This window comes from Lonchura striata, chromosome 3 (assembly GCF_050655825.1).
Source record: "Lonchura striata isolate lonStrDom1 chromosome 3, ASM5065582v1, whole genome shotgun sequence".
Taxonomy (NCBI): Eukaryota; Metazoa; Chordata; class Aves; order Passeriformes; family Estrildidae; genus Lonchura; species Lonchura striata.
The window spans coordinates 60,351,148-60,367,251 of record NC_140705.1 but is presented as its reverse complement, the minus strand read 5'-3'; the positions used below and the strand labels follow the sequence as shown (position 1 = coordinate 60,367,251).

At 36.8% G+C, this 16,104-nt stretch overlaps 1 protein-coding gene across 4 annotated transcripts in view; it reads right to left on the bottom strand.

Moving 5' to 3' along the window:
• SNX9 (sorting nexin 9) overlaps positions 1-16,104 on the bottom strand; it is an 81,548-nt gene that overhangs the window by 12,706 nt on the left and 52,738 nt on the right. For 2 of the 4 annotated variants that reach the window (XM_085575262.1, XM_021532100.4), the window contains 8 exons: positions 13,121-13,304; positions 12,193-12,343; positions 10,708-10,792; positions 9,862-9,987; positions 9,460-9,577; positions 6,498-6,628; positions 4,979-5,082; positions 2,560-2,663 (listed from right to left, as the gene is read on the bottom strand). In XM_085575262.1, coding sequence (XP_085431388.1) covers positions 2,560-2,663; positions 4,979-5,082; positions 6,498-6,628; positions 9,460-9,577; positions 9,862-9,987; positions 10,708-10,792; positions 12,193-12,343; positions 13,121-13,304 — 1,003 coding nt within the window. Of the gene's footprint in view, positions 1-2,559; positions 2,664-4,978; positions 5,083-6,497; positions 6,629-9,459; positions 9,578-9,861; positions 9,988-10,707; positions 10,793-12,192; positions 12,347-13,120; positions 13,305-16,104 lie in introns of all 4 variants that reach the window. The other 2 variants (XM_085575261.1, XM_021532099.4) reach the window with 1 other exon arrangement.

Below are 16,104 nucleotides of genomic sequence, written 5' to 3'. Positions count from 1 at the left end.
AATCATATTCTTTACCCCATCCCCTGCTACACATGTTCCAAAACTGGATAAAGCAATTGCAGTCTGGATTCTTAAAAGGTACAAACAGTTAGGGAAACAGTGTGTGAATGCTATTAAAAAAATAATAAGTCTCATTGCATTTCTATCTCAGACCTCCTATGTATACAGTGAGATTTTTTTCTCCTCCCCCTCATGGGGGAAGGAAGAGGGGGAAGTGCTGCAGTGTGATATTGAGAATAGATCTCATTAATATTTTAAGAGAGGAGATAATTATACAGAGCCATAATACCTAAACTCACCTCAATTAATGAATTTTATATTTAAAGGCACTAGAAACCAATATTATCTAGGTATAAAAATTATGCAAGTATCTAAATAATAAAATTGGTTTTTTATAATCTATTTATTGAACATGCATGCATAAATTACTCCATCACAATTACATCAATCAGCTGTGATTTATGAGTGCATTCATTATTAACACTTTGAGCAGCACCACTCCAGAGGCCTAAAAAGCAAAAGCAATTTTTTATACGCTGCCTATGCTAGAAGAACAAAACTCCAAGTAGATATGAGTTTTGTTATCAAATATTTGTATTCAGAGGGTATACTGCCCAGGCAAATAGAAGTTTTTTAGCTGTTCTGGCATCCCACAGTATTTCTACAGAAGAACATCTTTGTGTGGTATAAAAAACCACCACAAAACCCCCTAATCATCATCCCACCCCAACCACCTGATTTTATTAATTATCTTTGATCAAGCTCTTCTCCACAAGTCAGACTGTATATGCTAACTGGTCTGTCTTACACTATGAATACAATTTAGAAAACTAGAGTTCTGTTATCAGCCATTACACTCTAAATCTCCAGATATTCAATCTCCAGTGGAAACTTTAGGGAAGACGCTTTGGTTTCTTTTCATGGGTATTTAAGAAGTTTCCACTATCAATTATTTTAAATCTCACTGAATGGAAGGCATGTAACTATTGCTCAGGAAGTGCCAAAACTACTTCCGATTAAGAGTCAAGTCTAGAGCTGACAGGGAATTTAAAACCTAAGAGACTACTAAAATTTTGCATGTTCCAGTTTACCAGTCTCTTTTTTTGTATTCAGTATGAATGTCTGGAAAATTAAAAGTTTTTTTAAAAAAAATTGAATTTTAAGATTTTAAAAAACACAAATTGTATTGCTGTATCTATGCTAATGAATTAATAGTTGTAAGTATTAAAAGAGTCATTCAGTACCCAAAGCACTAGTGTTGTAAGTTAAGGAACACTAAACTTAGCATAAAAAAATACTGAATTTCTAGTGTAAGCACAAGTCACAGCCAGCCCTTGGTTTTATCATTGCTTCTGTAACTGCAAAGCAATGCTGTTTTTCTAGCCTCATCTGAGGAAACTTATTCCTTCCCCTGTTCTCCACTTTCCCCTCAGTATAATTTGCTTGTGAAGCAAGATCTGTAACATGTTAGTGCTCTGTCATGTGTTAGACTATTTTTGTCCAGCAGGAGGGTCAGTAGTGTGTAGAAGAAAACTCATTCAGAGTTGAGAAATGTAAATAATTTAAAGTTAACATCCTATAGATACAAAAGTCTAATGTAATCACTTCCAAGAGAGAAGGAGCTTCTACACTACCCATTCTCTATGGTCAGCCCCAAATATTCAGCTGTAGTGTTTGATTAGTAAGAGGTAAAAACTTAACTCAGGAGATATACTTCACGTTCTGGGGACAACATTTTGGGGTTTTGTGTGGGAGTTAAAAGGAGAGTAAAAAAAAATTAAGGTGGTTCAAGGAGATTTATGTGATAGGTCTTTGGTTGCCAGACACTACAGCCTGCCCTGAAGTGTTTCTTATTATGATCCTCAGCTGTAGTACCTGCTTCCTTTCAAAAGCTGCCTTGTGGTGGCCACAAACACTGAACACTGCTGTGGACTAGGAAATTAGAGCCCAGGCAGAGTCATAGGGACTTGGTGTGAAGTTCTGCAACCCTAAATATCTGTGGGAAGGAAGAGACAAGATAGGAAAAAAAAAAAGAATTGGGCTAAAGATTAAGTTAGAATCAAGTTGGTTTTTCTTTTCTTTTTCTCTTAAACTCATTTCATCTTTAAATCACTCCTCCTAGCATGCAAGGATCCTAAATAAGTGGTTAATAAGATGCAATTATTTGAAAATATAATTTCATCAAATAAACAGGTCTATTTTGCCCATGTCACTAAAATTCAAATAAATGAGCAATATATGAGAACAGGTCCAACAAGGGCTTCAGCTGCATCACTAGAATTATTTAACTTTAAGTATTTTTAAACCTATGGGCAGGGAACAAATATTTCTGAAATAAAGAAAAAACCCCAATCAACCCAACAAAAAGCCCCACATCAAACATACTAACAAAAAACTTGCACAATTTATACTCTGCGACTTAAAATAGCCAGAATGCCATACAATTCCCATGATAATTTAGGAGTTTCTTTAAAGATGTGCCTTGAGTTATATACATTGAAAAAAAAGAAGAGTGAAAAGCACCACAGAAATGAGTGCTGAGTTCAGAAGGACACTTACGCCCTGTACACCTCTTCCAGTGCTCTTGTCCCACTGTCAGCAGCTCTTTAACTCCATCATCCATTGCTTTGGTGAACCTACCCACTGCATCACATTTCTGTTCTCTGTGGCATTTTGAAAAAGCGAAAACAAAAGGCAGTTTAATAGATGCATAATGCTAACTTTAAATGTAATACTAAAATGTTAAGCAATGTCAACTCTGTCTCAAAAAGTATCAGAGATATAAATGCATTCCTTGAAATTTCTGCCATGTCACTGAATTCAGAATTCCCCTCTTTATATATAGGCATTATTTGTTCCATTTTTCCTCCTCTGTTAGAGTGCCTTGTAGACACACGGCACTGAACTAGCACTCTTATTATAGTGTAATAGAAATAGTGAAATTCATACAACAATGAAAAAATAAAAAGAAAATAACTGTGTCAGATATTTTGATAGAAGTCTAACATAGGCAAATAAAAAGTAATATAGCAACTCTCCTAGGGAAATATATATGCATACTTTCATATTATATTATCAATATCATTGTGCCGAGTTGCATTATAGAGAGCAAAAAAGGAGAATTCTGAATTAGTATGTGCCTTTGTATTCCTCTTAAATCATGTTTGCATGCAGCTATCAGAGTTTTCCATTAACACAGCACTGCATACACAGCAGTGATTTGTAAACTCTACAGAAGAAAACTAAACGTGTATTTTATAATTTCATACAAGATTTATTTAAACTGCATCTGATCTTTCAAATTATCTCAGCCAAAGCCTGCATGAGACAGCTGTAACAGCAAGGGGACACTGAGTGACTCCCCAGAGCCAGGACAGCAGCTCCAGCTGTGGCCCAACAACCTAGAGATTCCCACTTCCCCACCAGCACTTTGTTCCTCAGCTGGAAACCATACACACAGTTATTTGCACAAAACCAGCACCTGGGCTTTTTAAGAGGCTCTTGCTTTACTTCTCTTTACTCAGGGGCAAAACATCCTGTAATTTTCTAAGCTTCATATTTTATGGTCTCAAGATCACTGAAAATGCTTATGAACCTGTGCAGGACTCCAAAAATACTAGCAAAGTTGTTCAGTAAAGAACATCTTCACACTGAAGAATCTAAGAGTTATTAAACAAGCTGCTTTGTCTACGTTTTAAGTGGAGTAATGGCTTCCAAGACTCACACACACTTTTAACAGCATTTCCATGCACTAGAACATGTGGACATCTGAGATGTTACAGCCACCCCTGCAACTGCTTGGAAATAGGTCCCCAGTACTACTCCAGGCTGCCAGCCCCAGCCCAGGAACCCATCCCCCTAGTGAGTATTCTCTTGGGGCTGGTGTGCCCTCCCTGCTTGGGCACAAACTGTTTAGCAGACCACATGCTGGGCACTCTCTGCCAGGAGTGTGTATGTACTCTGGGTAGAGAATCCTCCCTCGTATTCACCCCTCCAGCTTTTACACTGCTGGAATATACAGAAATCACACCACTAAAGCGAAGTAGTCAAGGTTGAAGTGTAAGTGACCTAAAAATGTGCATGCTTTTCTGCTGGTACAGAACTGCTGCCACACAGCCATTACATCCACTCAACATGCACTGCATCACTTGCATAAAGCCTGTATTGGGTGTAGATACACTACTGCTTTGCTACTAAAAACACTTCTATTCAGTTTATCCACACGTACACACAAAACATTATCCAGGTTTCTGTGTTCCAGAACAGTAAGAAAAGCATGTCATACATACTACATCTTCTAAGAAAAATTTCTAAGCCTAAAGGAGTGAAATAAAGGCTGGATTGTAAATCCAGTCTTTAACTCTGTGAAACCCAAAATTTTATCACCTACAAAATATACATTAAAAAGTGCATGTATATGTAATATACACATATATAAAATAAATATATCCATTTGCACTTCCAGAATGAAATGTGACAATTTAAATCACTTTTCATTTTTAATAGCTTTCCATGGATTACAGATATTCAAATCATACTGTGCGTACATTACATACTATTTTACAGAAACTGTTTTTTTTATTGGTCCATCTACAATTATCCTAAACTACTTGGTAAGTTTAGCATGTTTTGGAAGTGTTGAAATATTAAAGATCAAAACACACTTCCACAGCCATATAAAACATAACTCCATTGGATCAGTACTCTATCCCATCAACTAGTTTTACATAGATTGTTTTAGGATCAGCATTCAGCCACTGAAGTCAAAAAGACATCACATAGAGTTCCACCAAGTATTGGAGTGGTTGATACAAAAATCTCATTATTTAAACACATTTTCAGCTCTGCCTTGATGAATACCTCTTCAAATCCATGAATATACACGTACATTTAGTATCTGAGTTTTGGATTATATCGGCATCTGTTGTATACCCAGATGCATAATACACATACAAAAAAAAAAAAAAAATCACCTTACATTTCTACCATGTCCAAGTCAGGAGCTTCTGGTTCCATTGTAGAAAAGATCATGACTCCTACAGTTTCATCTTTTTCTGCCTTCCTCTTTCCAGTTTTCCACTCCTTAAAAAGAAGGAAAAAAAAAAAAAGAAAAGAAAAGAGAGGCTCAACATTTGACACCACTCATCCTTCTTTAAAGGCATGTGCTTAAGGAGTGAATTAAATGTTTAGGAGAACTGTTAATCAATAGACCACCCCTGAATTAAAACCTTTCATTAAGAAATGAAATCTTCAGAGAAACCAAAGCTTTTTACAGTTTCCCAAAGATCTCCCTCTCCTCCTTTGTGAACTTTGTTATCTAAATTCTGGGGTCAACAGACCCTTCTTGTGTATTACTGAGATACAATGTAAGAACAATTATATTCAGCTGTCTCCACACATAGGATAAGTCCCATATCAGAAGCTGCTCAAGAAGATCATGAAACTATTATGCAATTATTATACTAAGTTCTTAGTGGTTAAAAGTATTGCAACATCTGTTCTGTTTATACATCTATAAATAAGAAACTAAGAAGTGCTGACTAGCTGGCAGAATTATACAACTCCCCACTAACCATCCAACTAGCATTTCACCAGGACTAGTACTCACTATGTTATTAAGCCTCTACTTACAGGATCACAGAATAATTCTGGTTAGAAATATGTTGGTAGTTCAACTCAAAACTGGTCAGCTGTGACCTCAGTCACAGCAGACTTGAACCTTGGAAATTTTTAAGACCAGACTGGAAAATTTACATTTTCAGCAAATTCTATGTGTATTCAAAAGTATGAATATTTTGAGGAGAAAGTAGCAGAGTTTTTCTGTTTATTTCCTAATTAGTATCAGAGCTGGAGCTCAATCATAAAGAAACCGTTATTTACTAAAATTTACTTACTTTATTTATCCTTTACTGAAGATATTAAAATCTCTTTTTAAAAAAACATAATAAAGTGTGTGTGAATAAAAAAATGACTGTTTATATCAGATAAAGCTGCAACATAGTGCTATTACAACCCATTTCAGTGGAAAAACTGTGGTTTTGAGGGATGGGGATGGGGGCAGGGGGTTGTTTTTAAATATAATACAGGATCAGGCACAACCTAAATCTGCTATGAATTAGCTTTTGTTAGCAGAGCAGCACCACTCAGAGGATCATAGGGATTACCAAATCCAGCAGAAACAGAGCAGGGCAACAGCCAAAAGGGTTTTATATATGCTCCCATTCTGCTGGAGGATACAAACTGTCCCTTGAAAGACAGGCAACAAAGTTACTTTGAAGAGCACAACTGTGTGGGAATGGTGTGTAGCATTCCACCAGAACAATTCTATGCCTTGTTTTGATCAATCAGCTGAGTTAGGAATCCCAGCAGTTTCCAGCCCAGCACTACTGCCCACAGTGGGGTGGCTACAGCGCCAAACTCTTGGTTTGAAGGGGAAGTGTGGGGGGACAGCAATTCCTCAGTCTCAGTCTGTGTGTGAACCTTATTTCATTTCCTACCTTCTCATCTCGGAAATTGAGAAATTGCTGGAAAACTTCACTCTCTGACACAACAGGATGGCGACACATTCTCGTCATCCAAGCTTGCAGCCTCTCCATGCGCATTTTGATAAATTCTTCTTCAAAGCGCCCTGTTACACATTGAACAATAATTGTTACATTTACAGGCTAGTACCTTCAAATTTCTTTTTTTTAAATTTAAATTGAAATAACCTGTAATTTATCTGGTGAGTTATTAACAATTTAATGACTCAGAACTTACAACTATCACAGAATCCTAAGTTGGAACGGACTCATAAAAATTATTGAATCCAACTCATAAATAAATGGCCCATTATGCTAACAAATGAAAAGAATCTTAAATTACAGTATATTGATTACTGATTGAGACTTCTCATCCTTTTTAAGATAGCCACAAAATACTACAAAAACCTAATACCTACCCACAATTCAAAAACTTTTTTTGAAAATACTAATAAACTTTTGGATGAAAAAATTAGGTATTCAGATGACCCAAGAGAAAAGCCAGGCACAGGCTTGGAAGGCAAGTATTTTTCTGGTACAGTTTAGTAAAGCCTTGGTCAATATGAGGTTCAAAACCATTAAAGAAAAAGTAACTACATTCCAAGTTGCTTTGTACAAGCTAACAAAGCATTGAAATTAAACTAATCAGAAAACATTGAAATTGGACTGCTCAAAAATATTTGAAATTACTCAAATACAAATCACAGATTTAAAAAGCAGTCCCCTCCTCTAAACATACTTCCCATATAGGTAAACTGGGAAAAAATAAAAAAATATCAATACATCATATGCATAAACTGGTTAGAATATACACAAATATGTAAGACTGTAACTGATTTTTTTGCTACTTAAGATATTTTTAATACAGACTAAAAAAGAGCCATTTTTTTCTTAAACCAGTCATGCATCATCACTGCGTATTCATAAGAACCTTTTAGTTTTAGTAGAAACTGTCATCTTGGGAGAATCCTTTTTAATTTAAAAAAATGCATGACATCAGACTTCTATAGCATACAGTGAACGGGATTAGTAAGGAAAGAGAGATTCTTCCAGCACCCAACTCTTCCGATTTCCACAGCAGCACAGATGACATGCCTTGTACACATGTACTGTTCCAACATAATTCTACTGCACAGTTACTATGGCAGATCTACAAAGTTGAGGTTTTTGTGGTTTGGGTTATGGGTTTTTTTGGGTTTTTAGGTTTTTTGCAAATATGGAAATTAGCAAGACTAGCAGGTAAATAACAGAGCTAATGAAAAATGAAATTTGTGTATGGGCATTTTTTCTGCAAATTAGCAAAAAAAAAAAAAAAATCAAACACCATGGAAGAGACATTCCATATCCTTCAGTAATCCTTTGCTTCACTTTTAATCTATACAGAAATCTCTACAGCATTCCTGCAAAGAGTGCAGAACACCAGAACAGCAGTAGCTGGAAGTTACATGGTGATCATTAAGCATATCATCACCAGTATATCATTAAAACCAGGATCCTGACAAAGTCAATCCAGAGTCTTGTTCTGTCAAGACAAATTGACAGAAATGCTTTTGCAGTCAGTCTGCAGAAAGAAGTCTCCTAAACACAGTGAAAGATAAGCACTGTTTTTCCAGTTTCTTCATATTTCAGAAAAAGAGACACGCTTTTTTTAAAAAAAGTATTATTTTTTTGCATGGGGCAAGGTATTCTCTCCCACAGATTCCAGAAGACAGAAATTCACAGGCAATGGATTTTGCCAAGATGTGATGCCAGACTCTTGGGTCTTTTAAGATATAGTTACAATGAAATCTAGGGACCCCATCATGTCTTCTGGTTTCCTGTTAACAGACATGCACATGTTTAATAAAAATGCTGGTCAATTCTAAACACGAGGCTAAGGGGAAGAAGTCACTTCCTCACTTTTCAGTTTCCTCGGCATTTATCCCAGCAACTTCATCAATGCTTAGCTTTCTTCAAACACAGCAGAGCTGCTGCATTTTGAGTGATGCCCACAGCCACGTGGTTGGCAACATGCCGATGCTTGTATGTTTGGTTTTGGCTGTTTATCTTAAACGCTGTATAATCTTACCAGAAAACATACAGGTGGAAATGGGCTAAAGTAATGCATTTTCCTCCTATACTGGTGTCTGTTCTTTCCTTCACAGGCACTTTAGCCTATACTTGTAGAAAATAAGCCAGAGACTACTGAAAATGCATACACATTGTCATATTCTGTTGCAATGGCTAAACTTAAGTGCATTTAAAGGACCCAATCCCACTTTTATTGAAGTCCGAACAAAAGATTTCCACAGGCTTCCGACAGTTTGGTCAAGCTGAACTAACATCAAACCAGAGCAGAACACTATTTGAATGAAAGGTGCTTTCTAAATCAAGTGTGAAATCAAGCAAGAGGAGAAACAGCTGCAACATTTCACCTAGAAGCAAAAAATCCCCATCCCAACCACTCAGAGGATTCTCCTTTTCCTCTGGGAACTTTGTGTCAAAGCTCCTACAACATAACATATCAAATGCAAAAGACAAAAGCCCAAACAAAACCAAACACAATGCACGTTCCTCCCCAAACCTCAAAAAACCCCCAAGCAAAACCATTTGCCCAGCCAATCAGCAAATACAGAATATAAATAGCTATCTCTTTTCTCCAATAGTAATTATTATCTCACATAGTAACAAGGGGGGTTTGTTTTGCTTTTAATTACCTTTTTTTAAATCACTAGACTAGATAATTGAACCTGAGTTTTGAAGTGATTCTCATAGTATTGATCTGTTATTATCAATCAGTTATAACAACTCATCATAAGCTATGAGTGGAGAAAAGCTGGGGTTTCTTTGTCACCTTCTTTAAAAATAATGGGAAAAACAAACAGTAAGAAACATGAACCTTATAAAAATCTGATTTCCTTATTTCCCATTCCATGAATTCAGAACTGGGAATAATTACCTGTTACTTGCTTGTCTGGAAGAGAAGGGATTGGAATGGCTAATCCAAATTTAACCAGGAGCCGCTCATACAACCAATCAAAGTGCTTGTATCTGTGGTTGACAGACCGATTAGTGTTCTGTAAGAGAAACACAACTTTGAACTTGGACAGGCATCTACACACAGTCACATGAAACAAGCATGATCAGAATGGTAACCACATGGAATGTAAATGAAATTTATTAATTAGAGCCTTAATAGAGAAGAACTTGAAATTCTAGAAAAAAGAAAATCTTTGGGGTAAAAGAATTTGACAACTACCACTTACTCTTGCAATGCTCTTACCAAGTCACACAATTTCTATTTATATGTACAAATGACACATATTTATGAGACAAAAGATCCTGTTTCAGATACACTTACAGTGCAGGTCAGCTGATACTCAATGTAGCTCTTGAGACCATACATTTTAGAACCTTTTTTGGGATCTGCCACCACACAGTCAAATGTAGAGGTAGGATATACCCACATTGGGCCATAATCGCCAATCTGTAAGAAATTGCAAATAGTATCTTTAAATACATCATGTTGCACTAGCTGCAAACAAGGGGACAAATATCTTCTCTCTTCACTTGAGAGCTTCCATTGATTTTAGTGAGAGGCTGAGTCTGGAAACAGAGACGCTTCTTGCAATCAGGAACAAAAGACCACAGTTGACTTTATCTTGTGTATTTTACAATTTTTACCAAATAACAAAGGAATGGTGAATTCTAGGGCTTTTTCAACCACATTTTGCTAGAACAGCATATAGACAGAAGAGTTTGGTCTTCAGATCAGAAAATGACCTGACCATCAGGACTGAATATTACAAACCTCTATAAATGTAGCTCCTACATGTAACAATCTAGATAACAAACAGGCAATGTAATGCATTTGCTCTGCATCCCAATCCCAAAAAGGCATATGTTCATCACAAATAATGCAGATACAATATGAGGAAAAAAGTACTGAAAATAATTGTCATCATCATACTTATGATTTTTATTATGACAGTTCTATTTCTAATTATGTGTTCAGTACCAGTTTCTTCTGACCCAAATATATACAGCAACCTTGAGGATAAAAGTTTAGTTGAGAAAATAGGGAAAGGTGAAGAGGATTATAAAACCCAGCTAATCAACCAACCAAAAAAAAACAAAAACAACAAAAAAAAATCCACCAAAAAACCCTACGACCCACACAGAAAAACTATACACAATCCCAACTTACAATTATGGGAATTTTTTCTTTGGGTTTTGCTAGCTGCTTTGCCAACAGATACTGTTCCATTCCAGGTTTTGCAAATCCAGGAAACCTAACAATAAAATTAAGTGAGTAATTAATTCTCCTTCCTTTGACATATGCAATACTACCTGACACTACAGGAAAAAAACCCTACGTATTTCTCAAGCATAGAAAATAGTTTATGTGAATTACTGTAACAATCACCATTTTGCACTGAAAAAAGCAGAAAAGTTTTGGCTACTGACATCCAGGTTTTTCATGTGTGTCTTGTGTGTTTGTGTGTGTAATAGGCTCCTTCTTGCAGAGCAAAGTGGCTATTCCTGCTCTGCTGACCATCATACCAAACATTACAGGAAGACACAAAGTAACATCTATCACTCCTGCAGCCCCACCCTCTCTGGAAACACCACACACACACAAATGCCCATGCACCTGAGATTTTGAATTACAAGAACTCAATCATCTGAAAGAATGATAAACAGAAGATCTATCAAGTGCTTCTAAACATGAGTTATCTTAAATAATTTATTCACCAATTAAAAGAAAGCCAGACAACCACTATAATATTCCAAAAGTCTTACAAAAGTCTTTATAAAAATCAAATGGTGGTTCTCTTTCTAATTAGGAAGATAATTAGCCCTTGAAGTATTGCCAACCTGCTTGCAGAAACCCAAACAGTATAGCAGGACTTATTCCACAGACAAAAAAAATCTCTTAAAAAAGGTATTTTTGTGAGCTTACAAGTAAACAATGATGTATAGGTACTCATGCAACACTGGACACAAAAACCCACTGATGAACAAAATTAACTAGTCATGCAGAGACAGTTGATTTTAGTTAAATACCTAAGGAACCATTATTTTAAAATCCTTTTCCACTCTGATTTCATCCACTTAGAGATTACCACACACCAGCTCTCAGAGGAAAGCAGTTTTAGAATAAACAAACATTAAGCTGCAACCTGAGACAATGCTAGTATAACTCTGACAAAGCTTGATGCTACTGTAAGATTTTTATCTATAAAATCAAACTTTCTGTGGGTCAAGAAACAACTTGGATGATGCACAAACACAGTAGAACAGAACCTTTCCCCACTAGAAACTCAGATTGCTCACAAACTGGTGCAGCATCTCTGATCAGTTTCTACTGTATGGATAAGTCATCCACCACATTAAGAACAAACTGTCCAAAATAGTCAAATTTTAAAAACTTGAAGCTCAAGCACTGTGATAGTGTCATCTGCCTGTATGACATCTCCAAAAATTATACAGCTTTATCATGTTCTTTCAAGCTTTCAGGGATCTGTGTCCTCTGCTTGCTTAAGGAGTATGCTGAACTACAAATTCACCTTCTCTTCTGCCTGAAAACAGTAATATTAACATTGCTTATTTCAAGGATGTTGAATTTACACATCTTGACAAATTCCAATTCTCTTTAATATATACACATTTCCCTTGCATTTTCCATTACTTGTTAAGTGGTAGCTTCATAGCAGCTGCACGAGAATTTCCACGCTGGACCCCCCCAGCCTCTGATGCCTCAGTCTCCTTGTAACCAAGGTACGATGGTGAAGCTGATTTTGGGTCATCCCAGTCATCATCCCAATCATCGTCATCAGCAGCTGCTGAAGTACAGGAGGGATCAGGGGACAGGAAAGGAGAAAGTTACATAATTTCTCTTCAAAAGCAGAAGCAGGTACTTCAGCACTCACATATAAATAATTAACCAAGTAAATATATTAAAATCTCTTTCAGCCTTCTATTTTACAATTCCTCCTCAATTAGCATTATCCCCATCAGATACAACCTGCAAAGCAGTGCACTAGAAATCCACTGAGGGAGAGGGGAAATAAAGAAAATAAAAATTAATGAAGAGATGATGATGTGTTAAGATGGACTCAACCATGTTCCATAGTCTATGAATATGGAACAAATTAGCATTCCTCAATTATGGGTTGTCCCCTTAATTTAGGCAGCTACTACAAAAAGGTAGAAGAAAAGCTGGTCAGTTCTTAAAATTAAGGATTTAAGAGACTATTCCTTCAAAGGCCTGAGAGCACAAATTCAAGGGATTTTAAAAGTTCCAGTTATGCAAACTGAACAACATGCCTGAGAATAGATCATGAATGCACAATCTGACTTTGGTTTGTGAGATTTCCATAAAAGTTTGAGGTGTTTGTTACTGTGAAATCGATTTTTTAAAAAAATTATTTAATTTTTAAAACCCCTATTATTTTAGTGCCCAGCTTACCCACATGACAATGTGGTATTAGGAAAGTGGTTTGGTTTTGTTTTTTAAATAAGCCATGGTCTATAGTTACGAAATATTAAATAATTCTTACCTCTACTGTCCACCTACTCTAATTTATTAAGGAAAAAAACAAGCATTATTAGCACACCTGGTCCTTGATATGCCTGTGGATGACCAAATGCTGCTGCCGCCTCCCAGTTATTTGAAGTGCTGTTTCTCTGGCCAGGTGCACTTTCAGATTTCGTTGCCCAGCTGTCAACAGCATTTCCATTATCCCAGTTCCCAGACTTCCCAACATTCCAGCTGGACCAAGGATCATTGGCAATGCTTGCCTACATTGTATGAAGACAAAAGTAAAGAAGAATTGCTGAAGAAATAAACAATAACCATGTACTTTCTTCTTGAAGTCTTTCATGTCCTGCTGGTAGGCTGGGTTTGCATTCAGCACTTCACTTGTTTGATTTAGAAGCAGCTGCCAAATCTTGTATTTCCAGATACACAACTCTTGCATGCAGCAAGCACTTGGAAGAACTGATCAGCTTTCCAGCAATGTGACACCAATACATACTAATAAGAGTACTTCTCCTCAGGGTAACTAAATTATTTGTTGCAACAGCATTAGGAAGCAATCTCACCCATGGTAATTATTTTACACTGACACCTTAGTAAGTATGGTACTTGTGAACTATCAATTACCTAAAGCCATGGGCTAATTAGCACATTTAAAACCAGAACTCAGAAGTCAAGAATTAGGTTTTTGCAAATACTCATTTTATCAAACTCAGATTAGTGGCTTTACTAAAAGCAAATAATAAATTGCCCATCCACACCAGTGGTAGGGAGTTAAAACCTTACCTGATGAGCTTCCCTATCACAGCTTAACTCATTCACAGTGAAGATGAGGGAAGAAAACAGACATCTGCCAAGGAACAGTCTGGTATCTCCTTGTAGACCTACTTTCTCAGCATAAGCTTGTGGTGAAGGCACTCACATAGCCCCTTCTGCTAAAGCTGCTGTGGAGGTGGAAACCTCAGTGAAGGAGTGCAGAGCAGATATGTCTCTAACTGCTGCATTTGGCAAGTTCATCTTGGCTTAATAGCTTAGCATCCTGCTCAGCTCCTTGATTTTAACAGTACACTTTGAAAAAGCATTGACTAGTTAAGTGTAGTCTACTCCAGACACTTAGTGCAGAGACTTGCTGCAGAAAGAAAAAACTGCACACATATCGAAACCCACACACCTGAAGTGTAGGAGGAAGAAAGAGAAGTGGAAGGAAAGTAAAGCTGAGAAGGCTTGTCTTGTTCAGCAGAGGGAGAAACTGAGCTTTGTAAAAAGAAGTCTCAAATCCTACTGATGCTAGAGCATTATTTTTACCATGAAGAAGCATATAAAAGTGCCTTATATAAATTAATTACTATTAGACTACAACATTTACATGTATCTTGGAACACTTGACAATACAGGAAATTTTAATAAAACTCCCAGTAAAAACTAAATTATTAGTTGCAAAAATGTGTGTCTTACACAAAAAAAGTACAGCTACTCCACATCCCAATTTTCTCCACTAAATATTCTCTCCTCCCATTTATTTTAATATTCTACTTACAAAATAAGAAGTTTCCCTTCAGTTTTTCCTCAAATAAAGTCATCTGACAGTCAGACTTCATAGACACTATCAAATCATAAAGACTCAAAAATTATGTTAAAATTATGTTATCACATAACACCTTTATATATTTAGGTTCACAATTCCTTCCAGGATCTGGAAATTAAGACCAAGCCCCCAAGCTGGGGAGAAAAATCACCATTCACAAGACTCATAAGTGTCAATAGATCTCCAGGAATTGAGAGAAGGGAGACAGATTATGTGGAAAGCTTCTATAGTGATAGCCTGGGAACTTTTTTTTTTTTTTTTTTGAGGATAAAACTGATGCAAGAACAAGACTCACTGGGGGATAGCTGGCTGATACCCAGTGCTACTTTGAGCAAATTACAAAGATAACTTACACCAGTCTGCTCTCTTCCTATCTTCACCTGGTATGAGTTTATGTAAAGAGCAATAACCACACTCTGAATTAGCCAGAGTTCATTCCTGGCTAAATGAAAACACACAGGCATTATGTTGCTTCTAACATAATTTGGAGAACCTAGAAAAAACTAGTTTGCATAATAGTAATATTCCTACACTTCTGCAATATCTGTTTTGCTGATCACTAGCAAATAAAACTCCAGAAGTGGCATGATCACCAAAACACTGAGTACAGTTTTCCTCTTTTCTGTAGTAGTTAGTAAGAAATCTGGTACCGCAAGTAAATGGTAAAGAAACCTTAAAATCTGCAAAAAAAGAGGAAGGCAATAATATTGACACTACTAAAGAATGACTGTCAAGAGTAATCATCACACTCACAGACAAATGCTGATATACACAGATGCTGTACAGCAGAGGGAAATGTACTACTTAAAATTGTGCTCCCAGATGTCTTATCTCCATGTACCTACATAAAAGCACTCTTCAAATCAGAAAAATTTACTTCTGAAGTGTCCAAGAAAGGTGTGCGGTAAGCTCTTACCCCTAGGTGTATCACCTATATGCTATAAAAGGGGTAGAATATGCTATTCTCCCTTCAGTCCTTTCTCCCTTGTTCCTTTCAGTCCAAGGGTCCTCATGTCTTTCTGAAGCACTGGGGAAGAGAGTAAAGAGATGGCCTAGGAATCTGCAGATAACAACTTTCAAAGAGCACTTACAGGATTCTCTTCAACTTTCTTGAAATGCTCCCCTGCAGGCACATATACTGTGGACACTCCTAAGTGGCAGTCAACAACCAATAAACCTGGAGAAGGGTTCAAGAATCTGGCCTGCCATCCTCAAAGTCCTAGAGCATCACGGACGACCAACTAAAGACATAGCAGTTATTAAAAAGGTCATCTCAGCCCTAGTGAGCAGTTCTGTGGATCTCAGCAGCTGACAATCTTCATACAAGAGTTCATTTCTGGCCTCGCTCTGGTTGAATAAACCATAATTAAACCTCAAGTATTTTGCATCAAGCCATGTTCTTACAGCCTTAGTTTTCCATAACTGAAACTGATAATCCTCCGATCTCCTTAGTCATCATAAGAAAGGTGAAGAGCCCT